At 51.9% G+C, this 22,181-nt stretch overlaps 2 protein-coding genes across 8 annotated transcripts in view; one reads left to right on the top strand and one right to left on the bottom strand.

Annotated features, from left to right (window-relative positions):
- Positions 1-10,556, top strand: part of GNAI2 (G protein subunit alpha i2) — an 89,377-nt gene extending 78,821 nt beyond the window's left edge. The window contains exons 7-8 of the mRNA XM_025204339.1: positions 7,667-7,891; positions 9,327-10,556. Of these exons, the coding sequence (XP_025060124.1) occupies positions 7,667-7,857 (191 nt within the window). The 3' untranslated portion in view covers positions 7,858-7,891; positions 9,327-10,556. The remainder of the gene's footprint in view (positions 1-7,666; positions 7,892-9,326) is intronic.
- Positions 10,557-11,796: 1,240 nt separating this feature from the next.
- GNAT1 (G protein subunit alpha transducin 1) overlaps positions 11,797-22,181 on the bottom strand; it is a 24,593-nt gene continuing 14,208 nt past the window's right edge. For all 7 annotated transcript variants that reach the window (XM_025204365.1, XM_025204366.1, XM_025204368.1 and 4 more), the window contains 8 exons: positions 21,793-21,835; positions 21,155-21,296; positions 20,714-20,871; positions 19,532-19,660; positions 18,550-18,679; positions 17,580-17,733; positions 15,569-15,765; positions 11,797-13,943 (listed from right to left, as the gene is read on the bottom strand). In XM_025204365.1, the coding sequence (XP_025060150.1) occupies positions 15,575-15,765; positions 17,580-17,733; positions 18,550-18,679; positions 19,532-19,660; positions 20,714-20,871; positions 21,155-21,296; positions 21,793-21,835 (947 nt within the window). In that variant the 3' untranslated portion in view covers positions 11,797-13,943; positions 15,569-15,574. The remainder of the gene's footprint in view (positions 13,944-15,568; positions 15,766-17,579; positions 17,734-18,549; positions 18,680-19,531; positions 19,661-20,713; positions 20,872-21,154; positions 21,297-21,792; positions 21,836-22,181) is intronic.

Raw genomic sequence — 22,181 nt, 5'->3', positions numbered from 1 at the left:
CTGGCTGGAGGGTCGCACCCAGAGAGTGGTGGTGGACGGGCTTTATTCAACCTGGAGGGATGTGGGCAGTGGGGTTCTGGCTCGGTCCTCGAGCCTGCAGTGTTCAGCATCTTCATCAGCAACTTGGACGAGGGGGTGAAAAGCACCCTGTTCAAATTTGCAGATGACACTAAGATGTGGGGGGAAGTGGGCACACTAGAAGGGAGGAATAGGCTGCAATCAGACCTGGACAGGTTACAGGGGTGGGTGGATGAGAACAGGATGGGTTTCAACACTGACAAGTGCAAGGTACTGCACCTGGGGAGGAAGAACCAGCAGCAGACCTACAGGCTGGGGAACTCCCTTCTCATCAGTGCAGAGGCAGAAAAGGATCTTGGAGTCATTATTGATGCCAAAATGAACATGGGCCGACAGTGTGTGGACGTGGTCAGGAAGGCCAACCACGCTTTGTCATGCATCCACAGATGCATCTCAAGCAGGTCCAAGGAGGTGATCCTCCCCCTCTATGCAGCACTGGTCAGGCCGCAGTTGGAGTACTGCATCCAGTTCTGGGCGCCGCACTTCAGGAGGGATGTGGACAACGTGGAGAGGGTCCAGAGGAGGGCCACTTGCATGATCAGGGGACAGCAGAGCAAGCCCTACGAGGAGAGGCTACGGGACCTGAACCTGTTCAGCCTCCACAAGAGAAGGCTGAGGGGGGATCAAGTGACTGTTTACAAACTAGTCGGGGGGGACCAGCAGGTATTGGGGGAGTCTCTGCTCCCCCTAGCACTCCCAGGACTGACTAGAAATAACGGTGTCAAGCTGGCAGAGGGTAGATTCAGACTAGACATCAGGAGGCGCTACTTTACTGTCAGGGCGAATAGGACCTGGAACCATCTTCCAAGCGAAGTGGTGCTGGCTCCTACCCTGGGGGTCTTTAAGAGGAGGCTAGATAAACACCTTGCTGGGGTCGTTTGACCCCAGTACTCTTTCCTGCCATGGCAGGGTGTCAGATTTGATGATCTGCTCAGGTCCCTTCTGACCCTACCAACTATGAAACTACAGTAATAAAGCGGGCAGCTCTGCACTGTGCAGTTCAGCCAGCAGCAGTCCTGCGATCGCCTGCCACCCTATGTCCTGCCTGCAGCCAGTGTCTGAGCAGGCAGGCACTCCTCTCCAGTTACTGACCCTTCAGTTAGAGGTGCATTTTGACCCTGCTTCTCTTGGGTGCTGTTGTAGTAACAATCTAGGACACCCAAACTGGGCCAGATCAGGGAGAAATTAACCTTTATATGATGGCAGCCGAAACTGTTGTACTGTGAGACATTGTGAGGAGTTGGGGGAGCAACTCTGTGGTCAAGTGTCTCCGTGTTTGTCATTTGTCAGCACAGTGCTAAGCAGCTGCTCCCAGTCCCAGCCCACACTCATTTTTCCATGGCCGGCTTTCTAGTCATTAGTTTGTTTGCTGTTTCGCATCCCTGCTGATCCAGCAGGAAGCGAGCGGATGTTGCGGCCTGCACCCTGTCAGATCCTAGGTAACCACACCATGTCTTCCTGAGAAAATGGAGAAGCACAAACATGTAAAGCTTGTGTTACAAACTTAAGCTCCCTGAGTGCTGATGCCTGCATGTCCCTCAGGGCCCCGAGTCAGCCCTTGTTCTCCTGTAAGGGAAGTTCTAGCTTCCTTCTCCATTTGTCTGGTATGAGGTCTTGTGCCAGGCCCCTCTGAGCTCGGCCAGTACTAGGGGTTCCCCCACCGCCCTCGGGAAATCACAGCGTGGTAGAGGTTCCTTAAGTAGTATGTATTAGGCATGCTGAGCTATGGCACTTTCCCTGGCACGCCAATGCCAGCACAGTTCTCCACCCTCGGCCGCAGGCTGTTATGCAGGTCAGGCCACACTGCTGCTCTCACAGTTCGTCCCGTCCTGCAGTGGTGTAAGAACCCTCTGAAATAGAAGCATGTCTTACCCGAGTCCAAAACAGGCTTAGCGACACACTCTGGAGCAGCAGCCTGGCACCCTCAAAAATGGATTTATGTGGGAAGTAGGTTCAATAAACACAGCAGCGAGCAACCTGTCCCTACATGGTTCTTTCATGAGCTCTGTACTGGGCATTTTACCACACCAAGCACCTCTGTTTCTCCTTTGGTTCAGTTCAGAGTCTGACATCCTAAATAAACATTACCACACCTGGAAGAGAATTAAGTGCCTGGTAGTGCGTGTGCCAGCAACATGCTACTGCCTTGGCTAATGTGCCAGTATAACCAAGGGGGAGCCTCTGTGCTAGGGCTCTGAGGAGGTGATACAACAGTTCACGCTGTGCTTACAGTGACCCTCATGAGACTTGAATCCCTGGAGTCTTTACGGGGAGCACAACTGTGAGTCACTCCCTCCTTTGGGGTATATGCAACTCTGCTCCAGCATCCAGAGTCAGAGCTAGTGCCACCACCTCTAGTTGTCATGTTTTCCCTTATGCTGACATGGAGAGCCAGGCTGGGACAGCTTTGGTTCTGAGCCCTGGGAGAGCAGAGAAGCAGATGTTTTGCCAAGGTCCAGCCTTGACATTTGGGGTAATTAGACCCATGCAGCCCTGGGGGTGGTGCAGGAGAGGGTTCTGAGGACCAGCTGCCAGCTCCCCATCCAGCTTCTCAAACCAGTACTTGTAGGTCCACCTATGGAGAGGGAGTGCTAGAGAACAGGCAGTGTGGCCAACCCCATGGGGTGGGCAAACAGACCTTTTAGCGACGGTAAAAGAGGAGGGTGAACTGCCTCTCAAGAGCATGCAGCAGCTGTTGTGCTGTAAATGTTACATCTGCACAAGTGACCTAAATTGTTCTACCTTTGACCCTGAATGAAGCAAAGGACTAGCATGTCCTGATCCAGAAATAGGGTCCAGGTTAAAAAACAGTTGGATAAGTTAGAGTTAGTCAAATCGGCAGGACTGCCTAAGAAAACTCACCCCAGAGCACTCAAGGGACTAGCTGAAGTACAGGTTTCCCTTGCCAACCGCGGGGGTTAGGTTCTGAAAAGTTCCTGTGGTTGGCAAAACCGCAGTTGGTAAAACTAAAGGCTTATGGGGAAAATGGGGTTGGGGATTTGAATACTGTACAGTATAGTGTATAAAAATCATTTTTACTTAACTTTAATACACAGGGTGGTCAACGGGGCATAGGCATACCCCTAGGGGTACTTAGATAGGTTTTAAGGGGTACGGACCGGTGGGCAGGGACAGTGTGCGCCCAGGACACAGCGGCAGCATCTCCCCCAGTGCATTCGCCTCTTATAAGGAGGGGGAAAGAGAGGGACACGTTGTCTGGCCCTGCACAGCACATCACAGCAGTTCCCTGCCCCCACCTGTCTGAATGGCAGGGTGGGGGTGTTTTGTGCCCACCCCTGGTGGCGCGCAATTGGCCTGTCAGCAGCCCACAGCTGGGGCCCTGGCTGGGCCGGGTCATGGGACAGTCTGAGCCCGGCAGTAGTGAGAGCCGCCCGCCCGTGCCCCTGGATGAACCACCGGGCTCAGATTGTCACACAACCCGGCCTGGGCCCTGCTGCCCTGTTTCCCTCCGCCACGACCCAGCATGGTAGGGAACAGAGAAGCTGTACAGAGATCTCCTCGCCTGCCGCTGCTCAACCTGCATTGCCCTGGCGTTGTGCCTCCTGCACCCGGGGCAGCGGTTCGGGGCTGTGCCCCTCAAACCAGCAGCAGGCACAGGAGGCATGTCGCCGGGGCAGCATGGGGTGAGCAGCGGCTGCTAAGGAGATCCCCGTGCAGCTTTTCTGCTCCCTGCCGGGCCGTGTCATTGGGGAGGGAAGCAGGGCAGCAGGGAACAGTGGCAAGGGAGCCTGCTGTTCCCTGCCACTGCGGGTAGGGCAGCTCCCCGCCACTGCGTGCACCTCCGGCAGGCCTGGGGCCACCTCCAGCTATGGGGCAGAGGAAGGAGAGTCACGAGCAGGGCCAGGGAGTTGGCAGGCTGATGCGCACCTGCGGAAAACTGTGGTTACTCAAAACTGTATACCACAGTAGCCAAAATGGTGTATAGAATATTAACCATGGATACTCGAAACAGTAGTTGGCAAGGGAAACCTGTATTCTGGTCCATTAGGCTGCTTGCAGACTTTAAAAACCAAAACAAAACAGCACTTTAAATTCCCCGTGCTCCCATGCTAAGTGTAGCACATGCCCGGAAGAGGCAGCATGTTATATGGACCTGGCTCACCTAACATCTGTATAGATTGGGTGCTTTAATGGAGCTTTTTTGGTACTTTTATCTAATAGCTGATTGAATCAGCTATTAGACAAAAGCACCAAAAAGCCCCAGTGAAGTGCCCGATCTTTACAGATACTGCAGAGCCAGGTTGAAGTAATGCGCTGCTTCTTCTGGTAAAGTGCTTTTTGTTGTTTGTTTTTTAACATCTGCAAGCAGCATTAGTGATTATCTTCATGATGAGAGGGAGGTCCCAGAGGACTGAAGAAGGACAAACTTCACACCTTTAAAAAAGAGAAAACGAAGGTCCCAGGGAGTTATAAACCAGTCGGCTTCACTGTGATACCTGGAATGATTCTGAACAAATTGTTTAACAGACTTGGAAACAAAGGTGATACAGTAATAAGAAACAGCCCACGTAGATTTGTCGAAAGCAGATCATGTCAACCCAATCTAATTTCCTTTTTTGACAGGATATCTGGCCTAGGAGGTAGGAGAGAAGCAGTAGATGTGATATGTCTTGACTCACAGCTTTTGAGACTGTTCCACACGATGGCCATGTAATAAGCAAACTAGCAAAATACGGTTCAGATAAAAAAAAAAAAAAAAATTTAACCTTGCTGCTTGGAAAATTGTACTGACAGCAGCCATCAATTACTGATTGCTGAACAGGGAGATCTTAAGTGTGGTCTTACAGGTTCTACCTGGGGCCCAATCCTATTCAGTATTTTCTTTAAAGATGAAGATGATGGAGTAATGAGAACAATCTGTGTGGGGATGCCACCCAGCTGGAAGGGGCTCTTGTGACAGAGGAGGATGAGAGAATTTAAAATGATCTTAGTAATTTAGAGAGCTGACATGAATGAGATGAAACTTGATAAAGACAAATACAGAGTACTGCACATAAGAAGGAAAGATCAGATTCTTAAATACAAAACAACGAGTAAGGTGAGCAGCTACACAGCAGGAAAGGTGAAGTGGGGAGGGGCCCGCAAATTCTGTTATTGTGGGCCACAAATTCTGAATGAGCTGACAGTGCAATTCTGTTGCAAAAATGGCAGATGTCGCAGTGAGAAAGATGTTAACAGGAGTGTTTGATGTGAAACACAGGAGATCATTATTCTGCTCTGTGTGGTGCTGGTGAGGTCTCAGCTGGAGTATTGCACACTGTCTTTTTAAAGAAGATGTAAGCGAACTGGAGAGTCTAGAGAAGAAGCAATAAGAATTAAGAGGATAAGAAAATATGGTCTCTGAGGCAAGACTGATAGAATTGGGTTTGTTTAGTCTAGAAGACTGAAGGGGGTATGATAATTTTCTAACATGTACAAAGTAAAAAATAACATCAAAATCAAACACAAATATAAAATAAGACAAAGTACATAAAGAGTACAGTGAGTAGTTGTTCTCTGTGATCAGGGAGGGTAGGATGAGAAGAAATCGGCTTAATTTGTAGAAAGAAAGATGTTTAGGTTAGATATTGGGGAGCATTTAGGGAAAACTATAAGGTTAGTTGAGCATTAACACAGGTGACTTACAGAGGTCATGAAGTTCCTGGTACTGGAGGTTGTTGAGAGCAGGTCGCCCCGACATCCGGCAGCAGTGCTCTTAGGTCCCTCAAAGCAGGAGGTAGGATGGGGCAAGCCCTTGAAGTATCTCCCAGCCTTTCATTCCTCTGATTCTATTCTTGGGGACCCTAGATGTAGTTGCAGTAGAAGTACTAACGAGCAGGTTCAACATGCAGATTATCACAAAAGGAAGTTTTGTCTAATGAAAACCAAGATACTGAAAATGTGTCTACACTTTAGACAGAACCAATGACTGTCATTGTTATATGAAACAGGCACTGCTTTGTTACATTTTCTGCCCAGCACTGGAGCCACTGAGCACCTACTCGCCAGCCTAGAAGTGAAAGTATCTAGAACCTGCTGGAAAGCAAAATGTGGAGGCTTCCATCCCTTACTGGGAGGAAACTGGCAAAGCTGATGAGCAGGCAGCTCTGTGACCCTAGTGCTGGCAAATGCTGAGGTGCACATTAGGGAACAGCTTGGATGCACTTGATTGCTGAGTTATTAATTGTAGCTGCTGTCATCAAGGGATGTTGGATACATCTCTCTGCCCAGTGCACAGCTGTCATCACCAATGATCACCACAGTAGTGGTCATCTTAGCAAGGTGTGGGTGGAAGAAAGAGTGGAGCCATGCTTGGGCTTGGATCCCTTCTCTGCCACAGCATTCCAGCATGTCCTTGGGCTTGTCTACTAAGGAATGTGTATGGTCTGCCTGGGATGCTCCGGAAAGTGGTTTGGTTGAATTGCATTAAACAACCCTTAATTCAGTTTAGCTTAATGCACTTTGAAAATAAATTTAAAACCAACCTAAGGTCAAGAACATCTATATTGAGACTTAATGTTTAACTAATCTATCTTGAATTAGTTTGGATAAATTTGCCAGAGTGTCCCAGCATAGACAAGCCCCTAGTTTTTCCAGTCTTTGTTTCCCCTCCTGTATAGGGGTTAAGGTAAAAATATTAGAAAGGGTAAAAATATTAGAATATATAGTGCCCAGAGACCATGGGGCTAAGTACCTCATGATAAGTACTTCCTGAAATAACGGAGAAACACTTCTTGAAGTATTAGCTTCACTGTTCTTGCCCCATCTCTGACATGGCACACAACAGGAACTGGGGATGAAATATAGAGGCACAGAATAAGTAATGATTGGCTGAGGCAGTAGCATAACTGGACTGGGGCACCAACTTGGGGAGAAGGTGCAGCAAAATAGCAGCTGCTGCCACAGCCACATGATGTCACTGGTGGTATGGTGGCAACTGGAATCACTGCTGCCCTGGGCATCTATCTGCTTTTTATGCCTCTGGACTGGGGATTCTGGTTGCTCTCCCTAATGATACAAGATCTGAGGGGATCAGCAGGGAATTGAAAGGTGCTGATCAAAGGTGACTTCATCAGGTTAGATGAGAACTGGGTGAAGTCACTGCCCCAGGTTCTCACGGAAGCCAAGAGTATGACAGGGATTCAAGTGAGGCTTAGGCATGTTGATGATGCCTGTGAAGCTTTGTGTTCATGGTGGCCAAGATCAACATGTGAAAGCCTTAGAGCTTTGGGTTCCCCATCATAGGAAGGGATAGTTTTTGGGTAAGACCTAGATGAGGCTAGAATTAAGTGCAGGTGTTACAGGTTCTTCCCAGTGACCTGTTGGGCTTTCTGGATTCTTACTTCAGTTGGCTGTTACCCCATCTTGCATCTTCATTCTTCACCAGCTGATGTATAGGGGTGGCCCTGCTTTGTGCAGCACTCTTACGGCAAAGCTCAATCCTTCCCAGTGCACACATTAGGTCAGGCTCCACTTTGCCAGGAAACTGAGGCAGGAAGTGGGGAAGGGGCCAGCATGTCAGAGCTTGGGGTTTGGGGTGGTTGAGTCTTGGCATGGGCTCATTTGTGTCCATTCTCTTCCTCCTCAGGGGCTAACAAGTATGACGATGCATCAAGCTACATCCAGAGTAAGTTTGAGGACCTGAACAAGAGGAAGGACACCAAGGAGATCTACACACATTTCACGTGCGCCACCGACACCAAGAACGTGCAGTTCGTTTTCGATGCCGTCACCGATGTCATCATCAAAAACAACCTGAAGGATTGTGGTCTTTTCTAATCTAGGAACTAAACCTGCTGAGTAATGTGGGAAGGTGAGGCTGACAGAGGGGATCTGAGATGGACAGGCTGGCACTAGCATTTGTGGATGCCATGGGAAGGGTCTGGGGGGGAGGTGCCTAGTGGCCAGCTGGCATGGGTGCGAGAGGAGGGGAGAGAAGAGTGTGTGGCCATGGTGTGCCTGAAAGGTGGGAAGGCTGTGGAGCGCAAATCCTGCATGCCAGCACCCCTCATAGCCCAGGACTTAGTAGTCCTACTGCATTGCCTTCTTCATGGAGAGGCAGCATCCCTTCCCCTTGTCTTCAGGAGTGTAAAGGCAACATGAGTGGCCAGGACAGTCATCTGGAGACCTGTCAGTCCCCTCCTGCCAAGTTGCACCTTAGGGTGTCCAATCAGATGTACAGCCTCCTTTTGAAGTAGTCCTGGTGAGCTAAGTGGGCCACAGCTGTGCTGCATGGAACAGGGCCAAGGATGTCCCCTCCCATCAACAATGGATGAGCATCAGGTTATGGTAGATCTTGTTGGCAGAAGGGGGTTGAGGAAGAGGAGTACAGGAGAAACAGAGGGGCTGCTGTGTACAAGAGAGAAGGGCAGCCTCTGTCTGTAGTTTGCGTAGTGTTCCTGCTTCACATGGCACAGATTTGAGCAGTGCCAGTGGAATCTGAGCCAGCCATCACCTCCTTAGCATCAAGTGGTTGTCCTAGTGATTTCTGGTGGGAAGCCCAAAGGTGCTCTGGAGTGCATTTAGGGTTTGAGGGCAAGCAGGCAATGGTCCTGTTTCAGTGCAGCAAGCCCAGACATGGGGTTTTCTGAAGGCAGCTGGTAGAGTAGGGACACCCCTACCCCTTGTTGCCTTCGCATCTCATTGGGGATAATTGCCACACACCTGAGTCCATGCAGAAGGCTCAGGAGGGCCTGGGAGGGCATGATAGCAGGTAGGTGGCAAGAAGGGGCCAATGCCTGGGGTTCTGTGGCTAAGTCAGCCCACAAAATGCTATGGGGAGGGTAGCTCTAGCAGACGGGCTTGCTGGACACTGATTTATAAAACCAGGTGCACTTGGGGATTGCACTGTACCCCAACACTGCAGACAGATCCACATAGCAGGAGGCTCCAACTGTGATCTGGAGAAGTTGGACCATTGCTTTGTCCTGTTCTGCCACCAGCTCTTCCCCTGTAGAGGGCTGTGTAGGAAGGCCCATAAAGGACACCAAGAAGTTGAGGTTACAGCCCTTCTGTGCAGCAGTTGGCGACTTTTTAAGGCTGTGGGCCAGATTGACCTAGTTTGGGTCAGAGGTGGGGTGGGGGTGGGGAGGAGTGGGGGAGAGGGGCAAGTGCTAGAAAACAGCTGCCACCATCACTTTTCCCTGGATCTGGCCCACAGATTAACAATCTGTTTTGGTGTATTAGTGGTAAAGCATCTTCCCCCATCCTCCCCAGCATAACGTTCATGGGTGTCTCTCTCCCTTTAGGATTACTTGAACTGCTTTGTACCAGGAGGAAGAGGCTGATGCTGATAAAGAAAGGACTGCATCATTTAATGACTTCTGCTTCTCATTTTTTTTGTTTCTTTTTTCCCCCAATGAAGAGACTTTGGTTAATGACCATGATTGCAGAGACAGGTTCTGTTTTTCCCCACTGTTCCCTCAGCCGTTGCTTCCAGGCTTTGTATTTGAACCTGTTCATTAGTTTTCTCTCCAGTTCATCCCCACAAAGACTTACTCATGGATCACAAAACTGTGGCTATAGTTCATAACACTTCAGTCTGTTTTCCTTTGGAACATGAGCTTGCAGGTTTTCCAATGGGTTTGTTTTTTGTTTTTTGAATGAGGAAACCCAAATTTTTACTACTTTTTTTTAACTGGTTGAAATTGCTTCAAATCATCCTTTTTATTAATTTAAAAGAAATCACCTTCCAAATGTTTACATTTAAACTGTGGCTCTCTTCACTGCAGAGATCCAGCCGGTCTCCTGCACTCCTGTAATTTGCACAAGCCAGCAAGAAAAAAAACAACAAACCAACATTCCTTTAAAAATTTAAAATTAAAAAAGGCTTATTTTACGTTGCTTTTTAAAAGAAAATCTTTTTAAAAACTATTTAAAGCGTCAAGTACTAAGTGGTCAAGTTGTCTTCACAGAATCTTCTACAGTAAAAATTTTGTGCCTTGAGGTTGTCTGTACGTTTACATCTATTCCATAATTTGCTCTGGCATGTTTGTGTTTTTGGAATTGGGTTAAAATAAAATGTCCCTTTTCCTCATCTCTCCTCTTCTCCCCCCCCCTCCCTCGCCACAGGCTGGGAGCAGTCCCCATCCAGGGAGAGCACACATCCCAGGACCTCTAAACATGTCTCTTCCCATCAGCAAGAACTAGGTTTCTAAGGGCTAAGATGCCAGTGAAGGACTAAGTGGTGGTGATCCTGTCAACTTCTTTTTCATTCCTTTCCTTCCCTGTTGCTCGCCAGCAGGCAGGGTTGCTCACGAGGTTGCTGTACTGTCAACTCTGTTTTAAACGTAGTTTCTTAGCTCTAACTGTAGCGTCGGTTGAAGAAACACTGCTGTACAAAAGCAGCCCCCAGCTTGTCTCTCATCGAGAGCCAGTAGGGGCTAATAGCAAACAGTGGACGCAGCCTAGCTTTTATCACATGATGTTTTACCAAAATTGTTCACACGGTTTGAAATAATAAAATTGTAGAAAGAAAATGCTCTGTTTATGCCAGTTTTTTTCACCTCTTGCCTCACCAAACTAGAGGTGGCACTGTTTCTCAATACTGGGGGAGGAGGGGGGAACCTGGGTTCCTCTTGCAGACTGGAGCAGTGGGGGATGCCAAAGTGGAGCTGACTCCCAAGGGGAGTCTGTCTGGGCCTTCTCCTGCCATTGGCGAGTTTGAGGTAGTGGCAGAAGAAGACAGTGAAAGGGGCCATCATAAATGGTGCTGCTTAGGTCCTGGTTTCACATGTCATTTAAATCATGAGCGGTAAACTCGTTCTCTGCTTATAATCCAAGAACCAAGTGACACGAAGGCAGGTCCCCATCCATTGTTGGGTGGATTGGCCATCTCTGTACTGCATCAAGTATCAGGCAGGGGCAGTGGCAATGGGGGGCAGAAGGGACTATACAACATTGGACTAGAGGTCTATGTGTTTAGATTTGAGGGGTCAGAACAGTGCTAGGATAGTGTTGGGGGTGATGGGTCCACTGAGGCCTGTGGAATAAGGATAGTTTATGCAGGACCTGTCCTCCAGCACTGAATCTGCCCACCCCTGCATACTTTCATTCTCTCACAGGGAGCCTGAAAGCACTGAGCTGTTGCAGCTGGCCAACATGCTGGCCTTTCACCGATGACAGGTCCCTGGGAAATGCTTCTGGGAACCCCCTAATCACCAGTAACTCTTCACGACGCCTAGTTCCTGTAATTCTAGGGACCTGACCCCTGAGTTGAAACGAGCCCACCTGGAAAACCAAGTGCTTTACAAACAGCCTCTCTGGGATCCTGGACCTACCATGCTAACACAAGATGCCACATGGACATCTCCTGGACCTGAACCTTGGCTGCTTTGGGACTGCAGCTGAGGAACCTCACAGCCCAGGGTTTCTGGTAAGAGAAGACACAATGGCTGATATATGCCATTTTGGTGTTCCTGGTACCCTCAAATTCCCTGCCCCTTCCCCTGACTGGCATGAGTTTCCAGCCTGGAAGTCATTACTGCTGGGTCTTGGTTTATTTGCAAACAGCCAGTGGAGCAAACATTTCTCTTTTTGTAGTAAAGCATAGCCAGGCTCGAGACAACTGGTAGCAGAGGGGAGCCCTTTGGTGGAGGGAGATAGCTGACAATGCACAGCAATTGAGACATTGAGGCTTGTCCCTAACCAGGGAGCCCCCTGTTCCAGACAATTTGGTTCCCACTGTACCACAGGTCTGGAGTAAGTGAAAGGTGTTGCTAAATCTTTTTATTCATAAATCTGATGTGATATAATCCCAGGTAGAAAACGAACTGGCTGCAGTGCTGTCTGGATATGCTTACAGGATCGCGGGCACCAGCGCTTCATGCCAGGAAAATGTTATGCAGCAGAGTACATTTGCTAGGGGACAAGGATTCACTGGACACAACAGACAATTCCACCCCCACCCCCATATGCCTGAAAGATACTTTATTTTAAATCTCACCCAATTGCCACTGGTAAAACGTTCCAGACCCAGAACCAGCAGAAATCTGGTGGGAAAGCTGAAGCCATCGCTGTGTACACAGGAAGCTAGGCTACACCACAGTCCACTGCAAACAATGTCCTGGGCTCAGGCATGCAGGGAGCTGTGTTCCCTTTTCAGTGCTCCAGCTGTGGGGAGATTTCCAAGCGGGCTGTTTCCCTTTAACTCTGCCCATGCAGGGGTAGAGTAGGGGAGGGGTGCTAATAGCCAAGAGAGCCTTCTAGAAAGCAAGGGATCTGCCTGCCAAGAGTGACCTGCCTCCCTGTGACCAGGAGGTGAAGACAAATGTTTGCACATGGAAGGGTGTGTGATGGTTGGTGGTGGGGTTGACAAGGAGCTGTCGCTGGACAAGTGGGGTGCAATGGAGTGTGACAGGTGCCAGGGCCCTGCCCTAAAGGGGGGTGGGGGGGTCAAGAATCAGCTGAAATCACAAAGCACCAGGAGCAGAGGGTTCACCCTTTCCCACACCCCCTGGCATATTGCAAAATATTCCTCTGAGCCTAAGAGAGCGATGTGGGTGGGCTCTAGCTCTTTCCCAGCCTGGGGGCAGGGGGGATGTTACCAGCTGTGGTACCATACCCTGGCCAGAGCTGGACCCACTGCCACTCACCCCTTCCCAGAGCCTGAGGGTGGGTGAATGGAGGGGGAAGGCTTGGTCCAAGTTCATGTGGACAAGGATCCACATGGCAATGGGAATCTCAGTTGAGAGATCAGGGGTAAATGGGTTCTGGGCACAGCAGCACCCCTGTAGTGGAGCCCTTTGCTGCTGCTTCCTCTGGCCCTAGAGTAGGGCCAGTGCTTTGCAAGGGTGGGGGGCACCAAGCACTAAGTTCTCTCCAGTGGGCAAGTTCATCCAGTAATTCATACTACATCAACCCAGCTGCCTGTCTGGGGTCAGCTGGGCTAGTTGGCAAGTGGCTAGAAGCTGGCCCAGCTGTGGATACAGACCAGGGGGCTGCTGTTGCTGTTGCCTCCCATCCCTAGTGTTGGCATCTGTCCGTCCCCCTGAGCACAGAGTGCTGCTTGGCCCCTTCCTCTTTGGGGCAAGACGAAGAGGACTGGAGGGGAAAGGAGGTGACCACATCTCAAGCCTTGGTCACATGGGAGACATTTCTTCACCTAGGGGCTGGGGGTGGGAAGCCCAGAGCAGGGGGTCCTCTGCTACAGAGTGGAAGGAGTAGGTGCCACCAAGCAACCTGGACAAGATGACCTTGGTGCATCCCAGGGGCCAAATGTGGGTGGTCAGACAGACCGACAAGCCATGGCTGGGGCTCATCTTAGCCGCCACAGCTGAACTGCTCCAGGTGGGATGTCCCCAAGGGTGCAATCAGAGCTCTGAAGGGAATGCTTGGGGGTGGGCTGAGTTTCACTGGCCATATGAGTGGGCAGCTGTGCCAGGATCACAACAGGGGAAAGAAAACCAGAGTGGACAGCAGCACAGGAGGTGTGGGAGTGCTGCAACAGGGGGCACTGTGCATGAGGGCTAATGGCTGCGTGGGGAGTTGGGCGGGGGTCACTACTTAGCACAGATGCCACACATGCACCCTCCCTGCACAGCTGGGTTGGCTCTAGCAGCACCTCCTCAGCATCTGGATCATTGTAAAAGAAGGTACCAGAAATAGCCTGTCAGTGCTGAGAAAGGGGTGGATCCCCCCTACTGTAAAGTGTGGGGTGGGGGTGGCAGTGGCAGTGCAGGGTTGGGCCTGGTCCTGCCTGTCCAATGCAGTGCTGTGCGGTGCAGGTGAGGGTGCTGGTGTCAGCGCAGGGGTTGGTCTCCACACTGTGCTACGTAGGGGAAGAGCTGAGGCAGAAGCCCTCAGCTGCTGGGTCCAGGAGATGCTGTCTGTGCTCTTGGTAAGATGTCGTCATGGCCCCAGGAGGCCTGTAGAGAGAGGGATGGGGAGGGGCTGGTTATGATGTTGCTGGATAAGAGCAAGCAGGAACATATCAGATCGCAAGGGGCTGGCTGGTGTAGGCCCTACCTCTCATGCCCTGGCAGGGCAATTGGCTCCTAGTATGGCCTCCTTCTCACTGGGCAGAGAGCAGCCTGAGCCAAGTTCTGCCCATATCCACTCTGCACCTTGGCACTGACTTGACTCTGCCAGGGAGGTAGGGAGGGGGTCATGGGCCAGCCCTTGGAGTCCAGTTGGGCACTTTCAGCTCCACGCAACAGGGGAAGCTCTAGCTTGCTTTCTTATGAACATGGGAACCTCCCCAGGGAGTCAGCTCCATACTGGGAACTCAGCACAACTGGGGCTTGTCTTGAGTCAGAAGAGCTGGGACCAGCTCCCTCCTCCAGCTTCTCCCCAACCACCGCCCATCAGCCTCCTCTGCCCCCTTCATCTGCGACTTGGCCCTGTGCACCTCTGCCCATGCTCAGAATTACTTCCAAAGCAGTTGTGGGCCAGAGGAGGGAGCTCCAAGGCTCTAGGTGAGGGCAATCAGGGGCCTGCGGTTGTACACCTGATACCATCTGAGGGTGACAATGCTGGGGGTGCTGAGGAGGAGACAGAAGTGAAGGCCCAGGCCTTCTGAGCATCTGCCCAGACTTTGGCATGAGCTTCTGCCCAGGCCTTTCCCATATGCTGGACACGGCCCATGAGGAGGCTGAATTATGTGGGCTGGTGGGATGGCACCAGAGTGGGAGGACACACTTGTGACCAGGCCTGTAACTACTGTGAGCCTGTGGCTAGCGTGGCTGCCTGCTCCCCACCCCCACACTACCTGGTGGCAGCTTTAAGCAGCACCTCCTGCTCTGACTGTCCAGCATGGTGAAGCACTAACCAAGCACCTCTGCCAGCTGCAGGCGGGACGGGGCGCTGTGGGGCAGCATGGCAGGATAATTGTTCTGGAGGCAGCTGGAACATCCACCTGCCTGCTGTGGAGTCTCAGTTGCTTTCCAAGAACAGGCCTGAGTACCAGAGCGCGCTGCCCCGGACTTTATCCCAAGAGGGCCCAGCTCCACCTCTTGTGTGGCAAGAGTTGGGGCTGAGGGTGCTGCTTTTCCCCTCAGGACCTCCAGCCTGGCCCAGCCCCAGAGGAATGAGGAAGCTGGAAGCACCTGACAGTGAGATTTCCTGCCATTCCTGAGTAACAGGAAAGGATTAGTGCAGTGGTCCTGAGCCTATAGTCACAGCCCAAGCCCTGTAGTCTTCCTGCTGGAGGCAAGGGTACTGGACACAACACCATGCCCTGGCAGGCTAACATGGGTGGCCAGGGCCCCTGGTGTTAAAGTCCCACCACCCACCTTCTCTACAGCGTTTCCTTATTCTCACTGTCCAACCCCCAGCCCCATTAACTGGCTCCTCCTCATCCTCCATCTTGCTCATACAAGGCCAACAGTAGCTCTTGCCAGGAGTAGGTAGTGACCACAGCTCCCTCCCTTGTTCTCTGTTCAGCCCACTCAATGCTGTAGTGCAGGGAACCACAGTGGAGATGGAGGACATGGTATGTGGGGATCAAGAGAGCCTGCAGCCCCTGGGAGAGGAGGGAGGAGGCCTGTGGTACCTGGGCTCAGAAGAGACCGCAGTCTTTGAGGTTCTCTTTGATGATAATGTCGGTAACGGCATCGAATACGAACTTGACGTTCTCAGTATCAGTAGCACAGGTCATGTGCGAGTAGATTTCTTTCACGTCCCTGCGCATGTTCAGCTCCAGGAATTGCACCTTGATGTAGTTGCCTGCATCCTCATATGTATTGGGTCCTGTAGGGTCACATTGGCAGAACAGCATTAGGGGCTGACTAAGCTGAGGAGCTGGCTGCCTGCGCTAAACTCACAGAGTTCAGTGGGGTGCTGATGTTTCCCAGAGCCTCCTAGAAGTGGCTCCGAAGAGCCTGGGAGGCCACGGGGGGGGAGGGAGGGGGTTGTACCCCCAGATCTGTGCTGCATGGGGCCTAGGGCTGGGGCATGGAGCAGGATGGTCCATAGTCAGGGACTGCTCCACCTCCTGCAGCTTTGGGGTTCATGACTCTGCACCCAATGCTCTGGAGACCCCAGAGATCCCAGTCCTCCCAGCCCCTGATCCCAATGCTAGAACCCCAAGGACTCTGGAGCAAGGCAGGGGACCTCAGGGTCAGGACCCTCCTCAAAATTTTACCCTCTAACCCTGGGGCCTCTTACTGTCCATATACTCAGAAGGCCAGTCCCCAATCCCTGTCCCCTCAGCCTCCTAGGAACCCCGTCTGGGGCTCAGCACCAAGAGGAGAAACCTGAGGCGGGTGGGGGTGCATTTGTCCAGGGCAGTGGGGACATCTAGTGGCCATTTGTGTAAAACACAGGCATGTGCTGCTGCACACTAGACCCATAATGCTGGCTGAGTATTTAGTGAGATTGGTTTCTGACCTGTACCATCAGCAACCCCTAGAGTGACCACCCGTCCCTAATTGGGTGAGACAGTCCCAGAATGGGACCATCAAGTCCAGGACCCAGGCTGCATGACTCCAGGTCAGCATTTATCCCAGATTCACAGTGTTGTTCAGGGATCCAGGTTTTCTGTTTACCACAGAAAACCTGGGGAAATGGTGGGTTTCCCCTTGCAGGATGGCAGTGTTCCAGCCTGCAAGGGGCTGCTTGGGGCTGCTGGGAGCAGGATGCAGGGGGCTCCATGTGCATGTGCATGCCTGCACACATGCATGTGGCCAGCAAGACAGACAGGCAGCATGGAGAATAGCTCCCTGTAGGTAACTCTATGGGGGAAGGGTACATGGGGAGGGAGGGGCACAGATTGAGGTCTCCACAGTGGGGGAAGGAATGGGGCAGGGGCTGGAGGTGCTGCCCAGCCAGGGTGGTGCCTGGGGCCTGGGGCCAGGGCATGGAGCAGGATGGAGCCACAGGCAGCTCATCTGGGGGGGTGCCCCACCACTGTATGCACTCCCAGGAGGGGATATGGTGGGGCACATGCCCCCTCAGATCTGTGTGCAGGGCAGATGTGGGATGCCCACTGTGGCCTCAGGGCTTCCTGCCCTGCTGTCTTTTCCCTGGGAGCTCTGCACTATCTATACCACCATGGCCAGGCTCCCTCTGCCCTCTCAGCAACAGCAAGGGCAGTGGCAGCATCCCCCTGCTGCTGCTGGGTAGGCAGGGGGCACACGGCTGGCGTGGGGCTCCTGGGGGAAAGGTAGCAGGGTGGGGAGCCCCAAAGCTGCAGAGGTCAGCTCATATCTGCCCCTGCTTTGCTCGGCTCTGCTTTGGCCGTGCCGCCAGTGGGGATGGGGGGTGGGGTGGATATGTGTCCCGTCTTTCCATTTTGACAAGGTGGTCACCCTAGCTATTCCCTATGCTCCATGATAATCCATGTGGGCAGCATGCTGACTGATGCTGCTGGGGCCTGTAATGTCTCTTCTTTTTGTTTTCTCCCATTTAGTTCTGGGATTACACCTGGCCTCCTCTCTGCTTTCTGGAGAAAAGCATAGCATAGCCAGAACAGAGTCAGTGGCAAAGCCTCCATGAGGTTCAATCTCAGCTGTTTTAGGGCCAGCTTTGCCATGCCAAAGGCCTGCTGCAGGCTGCAAACTCACCATCATAGTCCGGGAAGCAGATGCTGAGGTGGGCCTTCTTGATCTTCTCTGTAAAGACGTCCTTCTTGTTGAGGAAAAGGACGATGGAGGTGGTGGCAAAGTAGCGGTGGTTGCAGATGCTGTTGAAGAGGTGCAGACTCTCGTGCATGCGGTTCTTGGGTGGAACAGGGGACAATGTGAGGTTTCTTTCATTATGTCATATGTGGTGATTCTCTACAGCCTCTACCAGCCTCTGGAGAAATGAGGGAGGCAGCCAGGCCAAGTTGATGGCTGACCAGTTCTCAAGCCACTCACTCTGTATGTCTGCAGTCAAGGGCAAGGCACAGGCCCTGCATGTTACAATCCCTGTCATCTTATTTGCCTAAGTTTGGCAAGTCTGGGCCCCTAATAACAAAACCCACTACTTTTAGCTACAAAGCACTTTGCAAGGGAGGTCAGTCAGTATCATTCTTCCTACATTACAGAAGGGGAAATAGACAGGGCTGTAGTGGTAACATGGCCATGGCTCCAGCCTTGCAAGTCTGAGCTCCATTTTGAACTGAGGCCAAAGGCTGCTCCCACTTGACCCAGCTTTAAACAGGTCCTGGTCATTCAGGGTGGGAGTTCAAGGTGCCTAATGCTGGTTCCCATGTGTGTCTTATCCACACTAAAAGCTGGTAGGTTGTGGAGGGTCTTTGGCCTGCACCACACTGGTCTGTGTATGTTTGGAAGCCCTCTGTGATGGGCTGGCTTCAGAGGGTTCTGCATGACTCAGGAGTCCTCTCTGTGTGGCAGCAAGGATAGTGTCACAGGAGCACGGTTTTTGCTCTGCTCAGACCCTTTTTGGCAGGTGCGTTATCTCCAGGACAGCCGGGTAAGGATGGGTTCTGTGTCAGCCACTGCCAGTGGATTGCATCTCTGGTAGCCTGTACCCCTGCCCCCCATCTTGCAGGCTGTTCTAACCTGGGTCCAGAGTCTGAGATCTACTCACCACTTCATCATCCTCCACCAGGACCATATCGTAGGCGCTGAGGGCAGCGATGAAGATGATGCATGTGACCCCTTCAAAGCAGTGAATCCACTTCTTCCTCTCTGAGCGCTGGCCACCTACATCAAACATCCTGCCAAGAGAAAGAAGGAGACCTGTGAACAGCCATGCTCAGGACCTGACCCACTGCATCACCAGCAGAAAGGGAGACCCCTCTGGAGAGCATAGCTCCCCCTTCCAGACCTGCAGCCATAGCTACAGCTTCCCTTTCCCCCCTGGGCACCTTCTTACAGGGCAACTCTAACTGTTTGTGCTTAATGGCAGCTTGGTGCTGTCCATAGCTGGACTCTAACTGTTTGTGCTTAATGGCAGCTTGGGGCTGTCCATAGGTGAGTCCATAGTCTGATGTGTGCAAGATCACTGGAGATCTGTGCACAGGAGGTAGCAGGACCCTATTTCCATGGTGGGGACATGATGGTGGATCCTGTGACAGTGGAGAAAGCTACTGGTTCTCCACAGAGCAGGTTCAGGACAAATTTACCACACCTCTCATGAGCTCTGCCATGGAGGACCAAACACGAGAGAGTGGCAAGGGAGATTGATTCCCATGCTCCATCCTGTCCTGATTAGTGCCAACCATGACAGCTGCCCAAAATGTGCAGTCATCAGCACACCTGTGTCATAGTCAGCAAGAGTACTCACTGGCTAGCTATGGCTTTGGGCCAAAGCTGACATGGAGTGGCTCCCAACCTTGGAGTATGTCTTTAAACTAACAAAGTGTTCAGGGTCCCTGCATAACCCAGCATCCCATTCTCCATTACCCAGAGTCTCTTGGGGTCCTGTCCAGACTCAATGTCCCATTCTTCGTCAGCCTGCCTCCTTGGGTCTGCTTTCACCCAAGTGTGAAGCTAGCTACTGAAGCGTATGTTTAACCCTGAAAGGCTGCATGGACTGACACCGGCCCTTTTCCCATTGCTTGGCACACCTGAAATTGAGATCCTTGAAGCCAAACTGGGTCTCGATGATACCGGTGGTCTTGACTCGGGAGCGCAGTACGTCCTGCTCTGTGGGGACGTAGCCAGGGGTGACCAGACGTTCCAGGTCATTCAGGTAACTGCCCAAGCACAAAGAGAGTGCATGAGATGCTTACCAGTTCTGAAAGCCCAGAGGACAGGCTGGGTTCTTCGCCCACCCCGAGGTGGCACATCTGGGACCAGATGCCAGTTGGGTGCTGAGAGCCCCTGGAGCAGGTCCTGCCTTTGCATGTCTGCACCAGCAGTGTTCAGCTCAAATAGGGCTTTTGGGTAGTCCTAGGGTGATACCTGGGCATAAATATAAGATATCTAGATACTTCTGTGGGTGGTACCTGCTACTCTTGTTACATTGCAGAAATCCCCAGTCCCAGGCCTCCAACCATGAGATGTACTGGGATGGATCTTCCCAAGGTCCTCCAGCCTCAGTCCCTGCCTACCTGAGGTTCTGTGCTGTGCCTCCAGGAAACAGCTGAGGAGCAGAAGTTTTTCTAACTGCTCATTCTGTCTTCAGGAGAGAGGGTGGCATTATATCCCTTTCTGGATGCCTAGATAACTCGATTTGATCATCTACTTGGTCCAATCCCCCAAAATGCCACTTACAAATTGGCATTTTATTTCCAGGCATATACAGAGCCATTCATGTACAGAAAGAGAATGCCAATCTGTGTGTAAGTGAAAACCAAACCTGGTCACCTAGGTATCCAGAAAAGACTAGAACATCACCCTTAGAGCTGTGGCAGCTACCCAAGCACTGCTGAGGGGCTTCTTGGGAGTCCCACAACCCAGAATCCCAGTAGCACCCTGCACTATGCCCTCTCCCATCCTCAACCTGTACCCTGGTGTTCCTGTCTCCTCCCTTACTGGCCATGATTTGCTGGGGCTCAGGGCTGACCTAGTGTGAGCCTGGGCCAGGAGAATGTGTCTGGAGTTGTCACCAGGGTCAGGGACTCTCTCTCCATCACCAAAAGGGAAGCAGGCAGCTCACTGGTTGTAAAGCTTCTTGAATTGCTCAGTCTTCTGATAGGGTCAGCTAGTTACTCCCCTTCCAAAGGCCACAACTACATGAGACATCCTGTGGGCCCAGTGCTACCTAGAGACCATCTGCCTAGGGAGATACAAAGGGAGGCTCGTACTAGCCGGCTGAGTCATTCAGCTGGTACTCAGAGGCGCGGTCGAAACAGGCCTGGATGCCAGTGTCCTTCCAGAGGCGGATGATGATATCAGACATCTCTTTGGGCATGGTACCCTCCTCGATAGTGTCAGACAAGTGGAGCAGCTTACGGGCATCATCCTGCAGGAGAGCACAGTTGTGTTAGCTGCTTCCAGCTGCCCCAAGGGACCAGGAGTGAGACACCCAGAAGACTGGGGAAGCACCGTAGCTGAGGGTGGGCTGTTAGTGACAAGGACATGACCTGAGGATCAAAGGCACAGGCTTCTCCTGGCTGAGCTAGAGCTGACTATTTAGGCAGAGTTGGAGCAGCTTCACTAACTCCTTCTGCACCCCACGCATGGGACAGAGAGCCCCACAGTGGGGTGCGCACTGATCCCCACCCCACCTCACCCCAGTGACTCACCTGCTTGGCTGAGTCCCCATACTGGATGTTCAGCGTGTTCATGGCACGCACAATGGCCAATATGGACTGCAGAGTGTTGCTGTAAATGATGCTGATGAACTCCAAGCACTCTTCCAGGGAGTAACCATCTTGGTGGATAATTCTGTCAGGAACAGGAGTCGGTGGTGAGCTCGGAGTGAGCCACAGGCTCTGCTGCTGGGACTCCCACCAATGCTCAGCAAAGTACTAAGGGCATCTTGCCTGGCTCATGGACTTGAATGTCCCACTAGCTGAACATTACAGGGACCAAGAAGGAATGCCATGGTAGTGGGTATAGGCAGTCAGGGTTTCACCAGGTTGCAGTGGGAGGCTGAGAAAGCATTTCCTGGGGCACTGAGGGAAATGGTGTCTCCCAGAAGCACACATTACATGCTGCCATGTCACAATTGGCACCACAGGGACATCTACGGATCAGGAAAGGGCCCTGTGCTACCCAGATTGGGGCTAATGCTGAAAATCCCATCTTAAAGCTTGGTTCTTGGGAATGGGATAGAGTGCTGGCTATGGGGTACTCCTGGCTACTCCAGCCCCAGGCTCTCCCAAGAGGAGGTGTTATAGGGAAGGGTCTAAGGTTGGGGGGTGGGTCTAATTACACTTACTTCATTTGCTTAACGATTGTACTCTTTCCGGATTCACCAGCTCCTGAGGGGACAAATTCAGTCATGGAAGTAAGCACAAATACATGTGGAGAAGTCAAGTGGAACCCATCCCACTGCCTGGGCTCGGCTGCCGTGGGATGGCTGTGGGTTCAGACCCACTAGATCTGTCCACCCACGTGTTCTGGGCTGCTAAGGGAGTAGGAAGCACCACGGCTTCTCTTCTTCCTCTCAGCTCAAGAGCATGGCTTGATGGGACCAAAGAAAGGGGAGGAGGAAAGACATGAGGAAGAAAGTGCAGTAAAAGGGAGAAGAAACAGGGTGATCTGGAATAAAGAAAGAAGTGGGCAGGATGTATAAGGGGGGGGGGGGGGGGGGGGAGTGCACACCCC

This window comes from Alligator sinensis, unplaced genomic scaffold (assembly GCF_000455745.1).
Source record: "Alligator sinensis unplaced genomic scaffold, ASM45574v1 scaffold858_1, whole genome shotgun sequence".
Taxonomy (NCBI): domain Eukaryota; kingdom Metazoa; phylum Chordata; order Crocodylia; family Alligatoridae; genus Alligator; species Alligator sinensis.
The sequence above is the reverse complement of the archived record's forward strand: the minus strand, read 5'-3'. Positions and strand labels throughout refer to the sequence as shown.